This window comes from Staurois parvus, unplaced genomic scaffold (genome assembly GCF_062004578.1).
Source record: "Staurois parvus isolate SC_StPar_1 unplaced genomic scaffold, SC_StPar_1.0 ptg000725l, whole genome shotgun sequence".
Classification (NCBI taxonomy): Eukaryota; Metazoa; Chordata; class Amphibia; order Anura; family Ranidae; genus Staurois; species Staurois parvus.
Window position 1 is genome coordinate 272970 of NW_028318521.1, and position 17659 is coordinate 290628.

Here is a 17659-nt window from a genome sequence, read left to right on the forward strand (position 1 = left end):
TCGGAAAGGTGCTGAGTCCACCACTTGGAAAGGGAGGGACTGCAGCACCAGCAACTTGGACAGCAGGACGTTCAGCTTCTGCACCGTCGGGTGCGTGCTCGCAAACTGTTGTCTCTTGGAAACGGATTCCAAGAAAGACTGCTGACGGAATCCGTGAAAAGGAGTAGCAGGAGAAGGAGCATCTGAACGAGCGGAAGATGCCAACGAGCGACAACTCCCCTCAGCAGAGGTGTTGGAGCCTTGACTGGCTGATAGAGGGCGATTGACGTCGGGTGACGGAGCAAGTAACGGAGCGGGTGATGGAGCGGGGGCTGGGGCAGGCAGAACCGCCGTATCTTTATCACGGTTTTCCCAGGCCACCGAATGGCGACGCTGCATATGCTGACGCAACGCTGTAGTCCCAACATGGGCCCCCTGGCCACGCTTGACTTTCTGGCCACATAGTCGACATACGGCTACGTTTACTTCCTCGGGCGGCTTGACGAAAAATTGCCACACCGCCGAGTAGGAAACTTTGCCCCCGCTACTCCTCACTGGCTGACTGCTACTTCCTCCGTGCACACCGGCACCACTACTGGCCATGGTGGTAGGCTGCAGTGGAGCTGGTGCTCTACTCCGTGGCCGTTTGGCTCCACTGACACTGCTGCGACCCTGCTGCCTCCTGGGCAACCCACCGACTGTTTTGCTCGCTGGCAAGCTGGCACCCTCTTCTCCTGATGATGCGGAATCAATAGCCTGATGACGACGAGGCTGCCAAGTGCGATCAGCCTCATCATCATCAATTAGGGTCTCCGCGTCACTACTAGCCCCCTCGGCTGCGTGTGGGTCAGGAGACAGACCTGTCTCTAGACCGGCTACCGAGCCACTCTCCTCGCCAGTACTTCTTCGCCTGGCTGCTGAAGAGGCGGATGTCTCCCCCCGTTCCTGACCGCCCTCTGTTAGCTCTTCCTCACTGTACAGTGGGGCTGAGCCCACAGCATGCGATACTTCGCTTGGTGAGGGAACAGCAAAGGACAGGGGCAGGTCCAGGACACGTGATTTCAGTGGGCTTGCTCCCGGGCCATGCCAACTAACGGTTTTGTCTGACGTACCCACCGACCGTTGGCTGTAGGTGTCAGAGGTGACCTGGGAAGAGGAAGACGACCGAGTCAACCAATCGATGACGGCAGGGTTGTCGGTGGAGACACGACCGCTGGATGACACCGGGAGCACTGGCCTCTGGCTGCGACTAGTGCTGCCTCGACGCCTTCCTCTGCTGCCACGTCTGCTCGCTCCTGAAACATTGCCTCCTCTGCCACTCCTCTGCGTGTTGTCTGACATACTCTTTAATTCAATAAGCACCCCAAAAATAAAACCGGATTTAACTCTTTGAACGTACAATAGTGGTTGTGAAGCAGAAAGTCAGTTTTTTTAGCACAATCGGTCAATTGCAGCTTGCCGTTGGCTGGAAACTGTACGTTTATGTCACTGGAATGCACTAATCACCCAAAAAATATTACCGCCACCCGGCGTGTATATGGATTTAACTCTTTGAACGTACAATAGTGGTTGTGAAGCAGAAAGTCAGTTTATTTAGCACAATCGGTCAATTGCAGCTTGCCGTTGGCTGGAAACTGTACGTTTATGTCACTGGAATGCACTAATCACCCAAAAAATATTACCGCCACCCGGCGTGTATATGGATTTAACTCTTTGAACGTACAATAGTGGTTGTGAAGCAGAAAGTCAGTTTATTTAGCACAATCGGTCAATTGCAGCTTGCCGTTGGCTGGAAACTGTACGTTTGTGTCACTGGAATGCACTAATCACCCAAAAAATATTACCGCCAGCCGGCGTCTAAATGGATTTAACTCTTTGAACGTACAATAGTGGTTGTGAAGCAGAAAGTCAGTTTATTTAGCACAATCGGTCAATTGCAGCTTGCCGTTGGCTGGAAACTGTACGTTTGTGTCACTGGAATGCACTAATCACCCAAAAAATATTACCGCCAGCCGGCGTCTAAATAGATTTAACTCTTTGAACGTACAATAGTGGTTGTGAAGCAGAAAGTCAGTTTATTTAGCACAATCGGTCAATTGCAGCTTGCCGTTGGCTGGAAACTGTACGTTTATGTCACTGGAATGCACTAATCACCCAAAAAATATTACCGCCACCCGGCGTGTAAATGGATCTAACTCTTTGAACGTACAATAGTGGTTGTGAAGCAGAAAGTCAGTTTATTTAGCACAATCGGTCAATTGCAGCTTGCCGTTGGCTGGAAACTGTACGTTTATGTCACTGGAATGCACTAATCACCCAAAAAATATTACCGCCAGCCGGCGTGTAAATGGATTTAACTCTTTGAACGTACAATAGTGGTTGTGAAGCAGAAAGTCAGTTTATTTTGCACAATCGGTCAATTGCAGCTTGCCGTTGGCTGGAAACTGTACGTTTATGTCACTGGAATGCACTAATCACCCAAAAAATATTACCGCCACCCGGCGTGTAAATGGATCTAACTCTTTGAACGTACAATAGTGGTTGTGAAGCAGAAAGTCAGTTTATTGTACACAATCGGTCAATTGCAGCTTGCCGTTGGCTGGAAACTGTACGTTTGTGTCACTGGAATGCACTAATCACCCAAAAAATATTACCGCCAGCCGGCGTCTAAATGGATTTAACTCTTTGAACGTACAATAGTGGTTGTGAAGCAGAAAGTCAGTTTATTTAGCACAATCGGTCAATTGCAGCTTGCCGTTGGCTGGAAACTGTACGTTTATGTCACTGGAATGCACTAATCACCCAAAAAATATTACCGCCACCCGGCGTGTAAATGGATCTAACTCTTTGAACGTACAATAGTGGTTGTGAAGCAGAAAGTCAGTTTATTGTACACAATCGGTCAATTGCAGCTTGCCGTTGGCTGGAAACTGTACGTTTGTGTCACTGGAATGCACTAATCACCCAAAAAATATTACCGCCAGCCGGCGTCTAAATGGATTTAACTCTTTGAACGTACAATAGTGGTTGTGAAGCAGAAAGTCAGTTTATTTAGCACAATCGGTCAATTGCAGCTTGCCGTTGGCTGGAAACTGTACGTTTATGTTACTGGAATGCACTAATCACCCAAAAAATATTACCGCCAGCCGGCGTGTAAATGGATCTAACTCTTTGAACGTACAATAGTGGTTGTGAAGCAGAAAGTCAGTTTATTGTACACAATCGGTCAATTGCAGCTTGCCGTTGGCTGGAAACTATACGTTTGTGTCACTGGAATGCACTAATCACCCAAAAAATATTACCGCCAGCCGGCGTCTAAATGGATTTAACTCTTTGAACGTACAATAAGTAACGATTCTGTGTCCCTGAGTAACGATTCTGTGTCCCTGAGTAACGATTCTGTGTCCCTGAGTAACAATTCTGTGTCCCTGAGTAACAATTCTGTGTCCCTAACAATTCTGTGTCCCTGAGTAACGATTCTGTGTCCCTGAGTAACGATTCTGTGTCCCTGAGTAACGATTCTGTGTCCCTGAGTAACGATTCTGTGTCCCTGAGTAACGATTCTTTGTCCCTGAGTAACAATTCTGTGTCCCTGAGTAACGATTCTGTGTCCCTGAGTAACGATTCTGTGGCCCTGAGTAACGATTCTGTGGCCCTAAAGTCTCTGTGTCCCTCAATACTCAGAGGTCTGTCTCTCTTGAATGACCGGAGGCTAATGGAGAATTCGAAGATGGCCGCGATTTATAGCTCCACCATTACACAGTGCTGGCTGGCTGGCTGCTGATTGGCTAATGCGATCACATGTCATGATTCATGACTCATGAATGCATTATGGGTCAGCGCGCCTTGTCTGCGCACCTTCCCAGAGATCCCCGCCCCATCTTCTCTGTCCATTTTCTCCTGTCGCCACACATGTCACCGCCATTTTTGGGAAAATTCGATTCGTGCATCCGAAGTTTGCTAATCTTCGGATTCGTCGCGAATCGAATTTTTCCAAATCTTCGAAACGAATTCCACTTCGTCATGTTCGATTCACTCATCTCTAGTCATAAGCCACTCCCTTTATAAAATTATGTATCATTGAATGGCTGGCCAAAGGACACTGAAACAGCACTTTTAAAGCCCAAACCTGACCCTTAATGAAAATCAATGTGAGGCATTGGACCCCCCCTTTATGTAAAAAGAACAGACTATTGCCATTCAAAAAGAGATAAAGATGGGGACTTATAGCAACAGAACTAAGCCTTTTAGGTACAATAATGTGACGTGTGAATTTGATTTTATTAGTCCTCAACATACACTATATTGCCAAAAGTATTGGGACACCCCTGCAAATCATTGGATTCAAGTGTTCCAATCACCTGTATGGCCACAGGCAGGGGCGGACTGACCATTTGGAAACTCGGGCACTGCTCGAGGGCCCGGGGTCAGTACGGGGCCCCATGAGATGCCCCTGGTACCTTTTTCATAGGCTTTTTGGAGTTTTGACAAGGACACAGGGGCCCCATGATCCCCTATTGCCCGGGGGCCCCATGAGTTGTCAGTCTGTCCCTGGCCACAGGTGTATAAAATCAAACACTTAGGCATGCAGACTGCTCCTACAAACATTTGTGAAAGAATGGGTCGCATTCAGGAGCTCAGTGAATTCAAGCATAGTACCATGAAAGGTTGCCACCTGTGCAATAACTCCATCCATGAAATTTCCTTGCTACTAAATATTACACGGTCAACTGTTGGTGTTATTATAACAAAATGGAAGCAACTGGGAACAACAGCAACTCATAAAATGATAGAGCGTGGTCAGCGCATGTTGAAGAACACAGTGCGCAGAAGTCGCCAACAGTCTGCAGAGTCAATAGCTAAAGATCTCCAAACATGGTGTGGTCTTCAGATTAGCACAACAGTGCATAGAGAGCTTGATGGAATGGATTTCCATGGTCGAGCAACTGCATCCAAGCTTTACATCACCAAGTGCAATGTGAAGCGTTGGATGCAGTAGTGTAAAGCACGCTGCCACTGAACTCTAGAGCAGTGGAGACGTGTTCTCTGGAGTGAAGAATCACCCTTCTCTATCTGGCAATATGATGGATGTGTCTGGATTTGGGGGTTGCCAGGAGACCGGTACTTGCCTGACTGCATTGTGCCAAGTGTAAAGTTTGCTGGAGGGGGATTATGGTGTGGGGTTGTTTTTCAGGGGTTGGGCTTGGCCCCTTAGTTCCAGTGAAGGGAACTCTTAAGGTATCAGCATACAAAGATATTTTTGACATATTCATGCTCCCAACTTTGTGGGAACAGTTTTTGGATGGCCCCTTCCTGTTCCAACATGACTTCACCAGTGCATAAAGCAAGGTCCATAAAGACATGGATGAGCGAGTTTGGGGTGGAGGAAGTGGACTGTCCTGACCTCAACCCGATAGAACACCTTTGGAATGAATTAGAGCAGAGACTGCGAGCCAGGTCCTTTCGTCCAACATCAGTGTCTGACTTCACAAATGCGCTTCTGGAAGAATGGTCAAATATTCCCATAGTCACCCTCCTAAACCTTGTGGATAGCCGTCCCAGAAGAGTTGAAGCTGTTATAGCTGCAAAGGGTGGGCCAACTCAGTATTGAATCCTACAAACCAAGACTGGGATGCCATTAAAGTTCATGTGCGTGTAAAGGCAGGCATCTCAATACTTGTGGCAATATAGTGTAGTTGGAATGGGTGACTTAGACAAGTCCTTTGTCTCAGCACAACTGGGCTACAACAGCCATGTCAATAACACTAGTCCCAAACAATAGGGCTCAAGATCAGACTTTGTGAGAACAGGTCCAGACCATCTTGCTTTTTAAACCCAATAAATAAACCCAATGTTTGAACCACCTCCTCTGGGGCCAGTTTCACGTCATCAGAGTAACAGAGAAAAAGTCTCATTGTGGGAATCGCATATATTGGACTGTAATGGTGTGATAGAGCTACCAAAGCATCTTCTAATGAATCCTATGTCCTTACAAGCCTATAAAGGTGTCCTTTGAGACAAGACAACAACACTCTGTGGGGGAGATTTACTAAAACTGGAGCATTCAGAATCTGGTGCATCTGTGCATAGCAGCTTCTAACTTCAGCTTGTTTATTTAAGCTTTGACAATAAAACTGGAAGCTGGTTGGTTCCTATGCTGAGCTGCACTAAACTTTGCACTCTCCAGTTTTTGTAAAGTGAGAGAGTGTGTGTATGTTAGTGTGTATGTGTGTGTCACAGAGGTACAGTATGTACTGGGTTGCAGACTGACAATATCAGACACGTACTGGGCTCTACTGATTTAATGAATACATACCTGGGATGGTCAATTTAAGAAAGAATGTGGCTAAAAAGCTATTTCTACAGGAAAACAGCTTAACTCTTTCACTGTCGCTGACATATACCAGTAGCAAAGATTGTGTTTAAATCTGACAAGCTGACTGTTAGGTGGAAGTATTCGGGTTGCTGTACAGCATCCCAGGTTATGCTGTCCCACCTGCGGCCCGGGACTCCTGTGGCAAGTGCCACTGGGTAGATGGGAGGGACACCAGAGTACGCCGATTCACTGATCTCCCCTAGCTATGAACATGGAAGCAGTGTGCAGTATGTCACTTCTGGATTCAACTGTCAGTTTCCATGGCCTCTGTGACTGGAGAAGAAACTAATGGAGTGTGACCTATGCTTCATAAGTTTCACTGGAGTGCAGGTGAGGCATTAATACACTCCAATGTCATATTAAAGAGAAACTGTCATAGCGAAATGCTATCACATGGGGATTTTTGTGCTTTAAAAAAAGGTAAGTGGAAAAAAAACTAACATAATAAAGTCACACCCAAGCATTTAAAATACCCCTCCAAAAAAACTTTTGAGTCTGCCCAACCCCCACCCCTACGTGCATGAATAAGAGGTGCTTACGTATGAAACCGTAATTTGCACATGCTGTTACATATCATCGGGCATGCCAGATTGTGTGCAATATTTCTAGGGCCATTATGCATGGTTAACTCTGAACTGATGACCTGTATGGGCTTTTAAAGCATCACCTAAGCAAAATTCGGAATATCCAAATTTGACGTTCTTTCACAGGTGCATGCAATTTTAAGGCTTGACATATTGGGTATCTATTTTTACTCTTTTTTTTACCAAAACAAGGTAATATAGTGTGTTTGTGTACCCTAAAATTAACTTTAACAACTTGCCGACCAGCCACTGTAGAAATACAGTGGCAGGTCGGCTCGGCTGTGCAAAACCACGTTTTATAACGTGATTTTTCAAAACAGGTAGGGGGCACGTGCGAGGCGTGTCACCGTCCTACCTGTCCCACCGATCGCAGCCATGGGTGTCAGTCGCCGGATCACGGCCGTTCATTACCGGCCATGTCCCGGCAATTAGCGGCAATCACTGACAGAGAGCACAGCTTCAGTAGCTCTGCTTTCTGTCAGTTCCCTGTCAGCTCCTGGCATGCTCATTCCGGAGAGAAGAGTTTATCTCTCCGGATCAGCGTTTTCACGTGCAGTACACACCCCCGCCCCCTAGTAAAACACTCCCCTCACACAGTTAACCCTTTCATTGAATAAAAAAGTTAACCCCTTCCTCCCCAGTGCCATTAGTACAGTGTCAGTGGTTTTTTTTTGCACTGATCACTGTATTGGTGTCCCCCAGTGTCAGAATGTCCGCCGCAGTCCCACAGTCCTGCCATATGTCGCTGATCGCCGCCATACGTCGCTGATCGCTGCCATTATTAGTATAAAAAAAATTAAAAATCACAGTATCTTTCCCACCATTTGTAAATGCTATAACTTTCACGTAAGCCAATTAATTTACACGTATTGGGTTTTTTTTTAGCAAAGACCTGTCGCAGAATGCATTTTGGCCAAAATTTATAACGAAATTTGATTTTGAAATTTTTTTACTGGACATGTTTTACAGCAAAAAGTCCAAAATATTGTTTTTTTCCTCAAAATTGTCAGCCTTTTTTTTATAGCGCAAAAAATAAAAAAAAAACGCACAGGCGATCAAATACCACTGAAAGAAAGCTCAATTTGTGGGAAAAAAGGACGTAAATGTAATATGGGTGCAGTGTTGCATGACCGCGCAATTGTCAGTTAAAGTAACGCAGCGCCGTAACACAGCCCTCTTCTGTAACCGCTTCCTGACCACCCTATAGCAGAAATACTGCTACAGGGCGGCATGGGTGCGCAAAATCACACATATATATATATATATATATATATATATATACATGATTTGCGCTCCCATGGTTTTCACACCCCTCCCAGGTGTCGTCAGATTGCCAGTCAGTACAACAGTCATCACATTTAACTCCTTGATTGCCCAGAACACGCTCATGCACAATAATCCTCTATTGCTAGTATAGCATCTGAACGGATCAATATCTTTGATCAGGTCATCACTATACCAGCATTCACATTAATATAGCATCCCCAAAAACACAGCGTTAGCAGGATCAGCCTCGGCACCTGCCAGCACCTGTCTTTAGCCCCTACGGTAACCCCCTCCTTCTCCCCCAGCAAGTGCAGTGTCAGTAGGTCTTTGTCACTTGATACATTGCACAAAAAACTACAGTGTTCGCAGAATCAGGCCTGATCTCTGTTAGCACTTGTCAGTAAATTTTGATGACTCTCATATGCAGCAGAATGCCAGTACTAGTGCCATGCTACCTTTTGGTGAACTGGCGAGCACCAGCGGTCTAGTACATCTTGGTCTTTCACATATCTCTTAGATTGTAAGCTCCCAGGATCAGGCCCTCCTAACCCTCTTGTATTGAACTGTATTGTTCTGTATTGTCTCCCGTTATATTGTAAAGCGCTGAGCAAACTGTTGGCACTATATAAATCCTGTATAATAATAATAATAATAATACCAGCACTGCAGTATGACTTGGTGACGGGGCAAGTCCCATAAGTCCAGTACAAGCCAGTGCGGTGGCGAGCACAAGTATTGTCCCGCAGCAACCAAGAATTCGTACACAGGCCCACAGAGCTCCTAGTATCCTTTCGGATGTGCTTGCAAATCCCGATTGGCAGCCCACAAATTCTGCAGCACCCATACTTCCCCCATTCACTGCCCAACCTGGAATTCAGGTGGAAATAGCAAATTTAATTACTCCCCTTGATTTTTGAAAATGTTTTTCACAGAATATCTGTATGCGTTGATTGTGGATCAAAGCAATTTATATGTACAACATTTTATCACCGCCAACCAAAATTCCAACTTTGCCACACCAGTCGCATGGAAACTCATTACGGTTTTCGACTTTACATTTTTTGGGCCTAACCCTCAACATGGGCATTACTAAAAGAAATTAATTCCAGTTGTATTGGTCCGCAGACCAGATTCATCAAATGCCGTGTTCTCTGCTGCTATGGCCAGGCATAGATATGAGAGTATAATGTGTTTTATGCATTTCAACAACACACTCTGTCATCCTCGGGGTAACCCTGAATTTGACCGGCTCCACAAAATTCAGTCCCTAGCAAATCACCTTAGCCAAAAAATTGCAGATGTCTATACTCCCCAGCAAAACATCTGCATTGATGAGTCCCTCATAAATTTTTCTGGCCACCTTGCATTCAAACAATTTCTCCCCAGCAAGCGTGCCAGATATGGGGTCAAGATGTAGAAGACCTGTGAGAGGACAACAGGCTATACTTATAAGTTTTGGATTTATGGGGGAAAAGATAGTCACGTGGAGCCCCCTGGATGCCCAGACTACTTGGGGAGCAGTGGCAAAATAGTTTGGGACTTGGTGTCATCCTTTTTACATATGGGGTACCACTTATACGTGGACAATTTTTATTCAAGCGTGCCACTATTCAGACATTTGTACAATTTGGAACTGGCGCATGTGGCAAAGTGTGACCTAATGTGTGCCCACCATTAGAAGTGGGAGGATGCAGGGCGGTATATTCTAATGGTGGGCATACCACACACTATTTCTGGCAGAAATGTCTTCTCTTTTTTTCCATTCAGTCCACAGGCTGCATACAAAAAAAAAAAAGAACATAGCATATACACCCAACAAGGACCAGCGACGTACTGGTACATCACTGGACTTTGAATGGTTATACCAGGATGACGCCTACAGCTGCAGGCATCATCCTGGTATCGTTTTTTTCAGCCATCAATCGGCTTTCATGTAAAAGCAATCCTACTGGCTAATTAGCTGCAAGATTGCTTTTACAAGCAGCGGGAGATGATGCCCCCCTCCCCCACTTCTCGGGCAGTCTCATGCCAACGGGGAACCTGAGAATGCAGCTGGTGTTTCTGCCAGGTAAGGGCAAGGTACAGTGTAAAAATAATTAAAAAAATCAAAATGAATAAAAAAAAAACAGAAAAAAAAAACCTTTGCCCCTCCCATGCATGCACACCTGTGTGCACAAGCTTTGACCCTGTGGCGGTATGTAAACAGCAGATGCACCATACATGTGAGGTATCGCCGTGAACGTCAGATCAAGGGCAGTAATTCTAACACTAGACCTCCTCTGTAAATCTAAAATGGTAGCTTTTAAAGGCTTTTAAAGCTTTGCCTATGGATATTAAAATGTATGCAGTTTGTCGCCATTTCATGGGGCATGCGCAGTTTTAAAGCATGTCATGTTTGGTATCTATTTACTCGGCATACCATCATCTTTTATATCTTACCAAATAATTGGCCAATATATTGTGTTTTTCTGCATTAAAAGTAAAAAAAGTGTACTTTTTAAAAAAAATTGCATTGGAAAAATTGCTGCGCGAGTACTATGTGCCATAACAAATTGTAGTAGTACCCACCATTTTATTAACTAGGGTGTCTGCTTTAAAAAAATATATGTTTGTGGGATTTAAATTAATTTCCTAGCAAAAATACTGATTTTTTTCATGGAACAAAAAGTGTCAGAAAAGGCTTGATCTTCAGATGGTTAGAAGAGGGAGTGATGTGTGGGATAAACTTCTAATGCTGGGCATAAAACGCCCCCACCCCCCAAAAACGACCCCTTTTTGGAAAGTAGACACCCCAAACTATTTGCTGAGAGGCATGTTGAATCAATAGAAGAATTTAATTTTTTACCACAAGTTTTTGGAAAATGACAAATTTTTTTTTATACAAAATTGTCACTTAAATGATTTATTGGTCACACATGTCATGGGTATATGTGGAATTAATCCCCAAAATACATTCTGCTACTTCTCCCGAGTATGGGGGTACCACATGTGAGAGACGTTTTGGCAGTCTAGCCAAGTACAGGACCCCAAAATCAAATAAGCACCTTCAGGCTTTTAAAGGGCTTTATTTCCTCATTACACTTCCTGACTACCTATCACAGTTTCGGAGGCCCTGAAATGCCAGGATAGCACCAAACCCCCCCAAATGACCCCTTTTTGGAAAGTAGACACCCCAAGGAATTTGATAAGAAGTGTGGTAAGTATTTTGCAGATCTCATTTGTTGCCACAAGTTTCTGGAAAATGAAGAAAAAAAAACAAAAAACATATTTTATCTATTCTTTTTTTACATTTCAAAACCTTGTGAGAAGAAATGAGATCTGCAAAATACTCACCATGCCTCTTTTTGAATTCCTTGGGGTGTCTACTTTCCAGAAAGGGGTCATTTGGGGGGGATGGTGCTATCCTGGCATGTCAGGGCCTTTGAAACTGTGATAGGTATTGAGGAAGTGAAATCAGGAAGTTATGCACCTTCAGGCTTTCAAAGTGGTCATTGGATTTCAGGCTCCTGTATGTGGCTAGGCTCCCAAAAAGTCCCACACATGTGGTATCCCCATACTCAGTAGAAGTAGCAGAATGTATTTTGGGGTGTAATTCCACATATACCCATGGCTTGTGCAAGAAATAAATAATTTAAATGACAACTTTGTGTAAAAAAAAAAAAAAAAGTTTGTCATATTCCAGAAACTTTTGGAAAAAAAATAAATCTTCCAAGGACTCAATATGCCTCTCAGCAGATAGCTTAGGGTGTGTACTTTCCGAAAAGGGGTCATTTGGAGGGGTTTGTACTATCCTGGTATTTTAACACAAGAAATGTGATGAACAGTCAGAAAGTATAAGCTGTGTAAATTCCATTATCTATACCATGGTTTGTAGACGCTATAACTTTCACACAAAGCAATAAATATACACTTACTGGGATTTTTTTAACCAAAAACATGTAGCAGAATACATTTTGGCCTAAATTTATGACAAAAGTTTAGTTTTTTTGGATATTTGTTATGACCAAATTAAGAAAATATTTTTTTTTTTTTTAATTTTCTTCAAAAATTTTTTTGTTTATGGCGCCAAAAATAAAAAGTGCACAGGTGATCAAATAACACCAAAAGAAAGCTCTATTTGTGTGAAATAAAGTACATAAATTTAATTTATGTACCATATTGCATGACCGCGCAATTGTCCATTAAACTAGCACAGTGCTGTATAGCAAAAAAATGGAGTAAATTGCAGTATCTATACCATATAGTTTGTAGACGCTATAACTTTCACACAAAGCAATCAATATATACTTATTGGGATTTATTTTTACCAAAAACATGTAGCAGAATACATTTTGACCTAAATTTATAACTACCTTTGAGTTTACTATATATTTTTTATAGCTGAAAGTAAAAAATATTGTTTTTCTTCAAAATTTTCGGTCTTTTTTTGTTTATAGGGTGAAAAATAAAAAGCGTACAGGTGATAAAATACCACTGAAAGAAAGCTCTATTTGTGTGAAAAAAAAGGACATACATTTTGTTTGGGTACAGCATTGTATGACCTTGCAATTATCAATTGAATTAGTGCAGCGCCGAGTAGAAAAAAGAGGTCTGGTCATTAAGGGGGGTAAATCCTCAGGATGGCAAGTGGTTAATGTTTTTTTTACTGAAAATTGTGCTTCATATATGTAATATATCATTTGACCTAGAAAATTGGAACTACAAGCATTTCAGGCCCCATCCATATTGGCCATTTAGCCCCAATGCACTAGGCTGTGTTCTGGGCATTCATTACTGAGTGCAAACTTTTTTAAATGTTAGTACCACTTGGTGCACCATTCAGTCCTGTACAGCTGCAGCTGCTGTCCACCTCTCATAGACTTTTGCAGGCTAACACCAGCAGGGCCGGATGTGCCTTCTGCCTGCACCTAAAAGCAGGGCCTCATACATTTGGGCTAAATGCCAAATGGGCATGGGGCATTATTCCTCAGGGTTTCTGCTTTCAGAAAATATACAATATTTGGAGGGTTCTTCAGGCCTAAAATTATTTATTTTAAAATGTGCAAAAACGCAAAACTGGCTCTGGAAGTGAAAGGGTTGAAGTGTGTCTCAGTACATTTCTGCAATACATGCACATTTCACCATATTTTAACCCCTTAAAGACCCTGCAATTACATAAAAATACCCATTTATCTGCCAGAAATCCATTCCAGTCTTCTTGTGGGCTAACGACGTACATGATTTTTGTAGAATATCAGCCCTACCTGGTTGTCTTTTGCTAAACCTCTCAAACCCTCACACTCTCCTGTTCTCTGCAATACAGTGACTAATTGTTCTGTGGGCCAACAAAAGAATTGGAAGAGCTAAGTACACTCCTAAAACAAGAAGTGCGCACAGGATACAGAACAGCTCTGAATTGCTGACACGATCAACGAGTATTTTTTGGAAGTTATTGACTAGATATACTGTAACTAAATTTTATTCAATAGTATATTTTGCTGACAAAAGGAAGCAAACAAGAGAAGCTTATTGCTAGATTTTACCTACATGTTAAACTCCTTGCAATGTACTGTATATAGTTTGTTTACCAAAACTAGAGTTACATTTTAAACTCACAGCTGGGGTGTAGTTCTAAGAAAAGAAAATGAAGAGCTATTCATCCTATGAAACTGCTCCTACATTCTGAATTCTGAAAATACCACAATATGGCCACTAGATGGAGCCCATGATCATAGGAAGTGAATACTTATTTACTACAATCATATGCTAAATCTAGTCGCCATAATGCAATATTTTTCTAATTCATTCTATTTTGTATGAATGAAAAACATTTGACCTGTATAGAAACTAGCCTAATAATATTCATGTTTTCCCCTGGATGCACATAGAGAACGTACATGCAGTTTCAAGTACAAATAGCTCTGGCAGTTATTTTATTGAAAAAAAAACTTGGTCTATTATTTCTGCATAATCATCCATTTTGCTTCTTTTCACAGGTTTCTTCATTTGGTGTCTCAACATTCTCCCTTTGTGCTCTGGGTATTGATCGTTTCCAGACAATAACATCTCAATTTTCCTCACAGCCAGAGGAGCAGTGCCGGTCTATATTAGGAAAGATATCTGTTATCTGGATTGGCTCATTGGCCCTTGCTCTTCCAGAAATATTTCTGTGGCAACTCCACCAGGAACGTTCCCCAACATCAGGACTGATTATTGACTCCTGTGTTATGGACCCATCCTCTGAACTCTCTCCAGTTTTGTACTCCCTGGTTCTTACTTATAAGCATGCTCGTATGTGGTGGTTTCTGGGCTGTTACTTTTGCCTGCCACTTCTTTTCACAATGACTTCGTTACTAGTAACTCTGAGAATTGTTGGAAGCACAAAGAGCATAAAAAATGTTCAGAGCCAATGCCAGCTCAGTTGGATAGTGGCAGGTTTAGCTATTGTGTATAGCATATGCATTTTGCCAGAAAATGTTACAAACATCTTGTTTAGCTACACCAGTTTTGATGTCCCTCACAATCTTCTGATGCTTATCACTCAGTTTTTCTTATTTTTAAAGTGTGCAGTTACACCTGTTTTACTGTTGTGCATTTCTAAACCATTAGGACAGGCCTTCCTGGATTGCTGCTGCTGTTGTTGTGATGGTGAGCCTAAACCAGGATCTGTACATAAGACTGAGGAGATTACAGGCAAACCAGAACAATTAACTATCTCTAACTGTACAAATGATCCAGAATTACAGCTTGGAACACCATGTTAATAGATGGCAGGAGTTATATGAATTAGTATCAGTGTTCACTCATTACTGACTTGAAATTGTCCAAAAGATATAAAAACACTACTCACTACCTTTCCAGTTGTGAATTTTAATATATATATATATATATATATATATATATATATATATATTACAGTAGGAAAAAACCAAGGTAAAAGGAAAGTAAGGGAGAAGTAAAAACATTTACTATTGTATGGTGAATCTTTAGAGAAAATAAAGGACTGATCAGTCAATTTAGCAAGTTTGATTAGGTCAAACTCACAATTTTAAACATAGCAATAGATTACAAAAACAACTGACAAAATGGTTTATATAGTGCACCTTGCATATGCAGCATAGTTAAAGGGTATAGCAACTTTGGTGTTAATAGGATGTGAAATGTATGCTAGTATGGTACTTATGTGTTGTTTGCTAATTAGCTAATGTGTATTGTGGTAAAGATGAATTAAGCATATACAAATCCAAAATATAAATATGTAACATCTATGTTGATGCTATTCTGCTGTATATTTACAAGATAGTTGAATACAGAAAGAAAACCACACTCAGCTCATGCCAAACGTGTTCATATTATACACTGGCATCCTGTGAATGCGTTCTTATTAAAAATAATGAAAATAGTCTGAATGATTGTAATGAAATGTCTGCTAATTGTTTGTATTGTTTATATCATTGGTCTCCAAACTTCGGCCCTGGGCTGGATGCGGCCTTTTTCTTGCCTTTATCCAGCCCTTATGGCATTATTCCTCCCACTGACACCAACAATAGGGCATAATTCCTGCCACTTACACCAACAATGGGGCAATTTTCCTCCCACTGACACCAACTATTTCTTCCCCTAATACCAAAGATCGGGCATTGTTTTTTCTCCCACTGGGCACAGTCTGCCCAATTAAAGCTTGAAGGACAGTTTGGGGACCCCTGGTTTATATCAACTAGCAAAAAGTTGCACTAGTATATTACAAGCATTTCATATTTAAAAAATATTGACTAGTTTTAGGCACAAAAGCTTGTGGTTTAAAAGTGATAAAACTATATTTGTTTTAGTACTGCATTTAGAAACTCGGGCGCCGCCCGAGGGCCCGGGGTCAGTAGGGGGCCCCATGAGATGCCCCTGGTACCTTTTTCATAGGCTTTTTTGAGTTTGGGCAAGGACACAGGGGCCCCATGATCCCCTATTGCCCGGGGGCCCCATGAGTTGTCAGTCCGCCCCTGCAGCCGACAGTAGACTTTAGCCTGCTGTTGGCTGAAAACGGGCCACAGGAGTGCAGAATGAACTGCACTCTTGTGCTCCTTAGGAACACAGGAGTGCAGTTCATTGCTCCATAGTAGAAGTACAGACAAACAAGCTTTGGCTGTACTTCTTTAAACGTGGATAGTTAGTGAGATAAAGCAGGGAGATGGCTATGGGATGAGAGGGGCAAAGAGTCACAGTGGTGAGTGGTTGTAAAACTAATGTTCGATAGTGATTTAGAAAACTGAGGTCCACATTTAGCTCATTATCTTTTGTGTCAAATAGAATTATCATTCTTAGTTCAAAAGTTTTCCTTTGCTGAGTAGTTTTGAAGATCCAAAACACTCATATCTTCCATAGTGTGGTTTGGTTATAAGAAATTATGTTTCACGGGTGTGCAGAAATAATTTTTCTTATGCTCTAGAGAACAATAATAATTTAAAGTGTTACTAAAGTCTATTTTTTTATTAATAAAATAACAAACATTTTATACTTTATACTGGTATTGCACAGAGCGGCCCTGATCCTTCTCTTCTTGGATCCCCTGCTGGCAATCTTGGCTTCTCCTCTTTTTGTGTCTCCTCTTGCTATGGGGTCATACGGTGATTGCTCGCTCCAGAGCTGTGTGCCTATGGAGCTGTGCTCCATAGACACACACAGCGGGATGTAGCCCCACCCCCCACTTCCTCAGCACTTCATTTTATTGACAGCAGCAGGAGCCAATGGCAGCTGAATAAGTGATTGGTTATTAAGTACACCACAGCCCACTCGACAGCCATTACGGCTCTCACACCTGTTCACCCCTTATGAACCAGAGCAATTTTTACATTTCTGCTATGGACCTGTTTATTTAGTGATAACTTTGTCATTACCTAATATAACATTTGTTGTTACTTAACAGCCTAATACATATTTTTTTTTTTTAAGAACAAACAAAGCTTTCTTTTCATGATTGTCTTCCAACAATTATATTTTTTTCACAATCCTTAGACAATTAAATATAACAAAACTAAAAAAAAGCATGTTTTCTTTATTTGAGCAGTGTTTAATTTAAAAATAAATAGTGTTACTGCACATAAAAATTGTGCATTTTATTCTGTAATTTGTCCTGTTTAAAATGACACTAAAATTATGATTCTGGTACAAAGCATTGAAAATGTATTTAAAAGTGAAATAAATGTATTTTTCTCAATTTTGTGCTTTTTTCAATGTGAAACATGTAAATATATGTTAAAGGTGTAACACTAATAATGAGCAAAGCAAACAAAAACAACAAAACTGTTTAAATTATCAATAGGTTATAAAATGGAAATGAACAAAAAAAATATGCAGGAAAATAATTAAATGGAAAAGGAGAACAAATAAGGAGATAATTGGGGCGGATTAGAGTGAATTAAGAGCTAATAAGGGGTTAAACAGAAACATTTAATTTAAAAATAACAAAAAAAATTTTTACTTG

At 41.9% G+C, this 17659-nt stretch overlaps 1 protein-coding gene across 1 annotated transcript in view; it reads left to right on the plus strand.

The window, feature by feature from the left end:
• LOC149445362 (G protein-coupled receptor 37-like 1) overlaps window positions 1-17392 on the plus strand; it is a 99751-nt gene extending 82359 nt beyond the window's left edge. Inside the window, exon 2 of the mRNA XM_089653877.1 lies at window positions 14181-17392. Within this exon, the coding sequence (XP_089510003.1) occupies window positions 14181-14948 (768 nt within the window). The 3' untranslated portion in view covers window positions 14949-17392. The remainder of the gene's footprint in view (window positions 1-14180) is intronic.
• The last annotated feature ends 267 nt before the right edge of the window (window positions 17393-17659 follow it).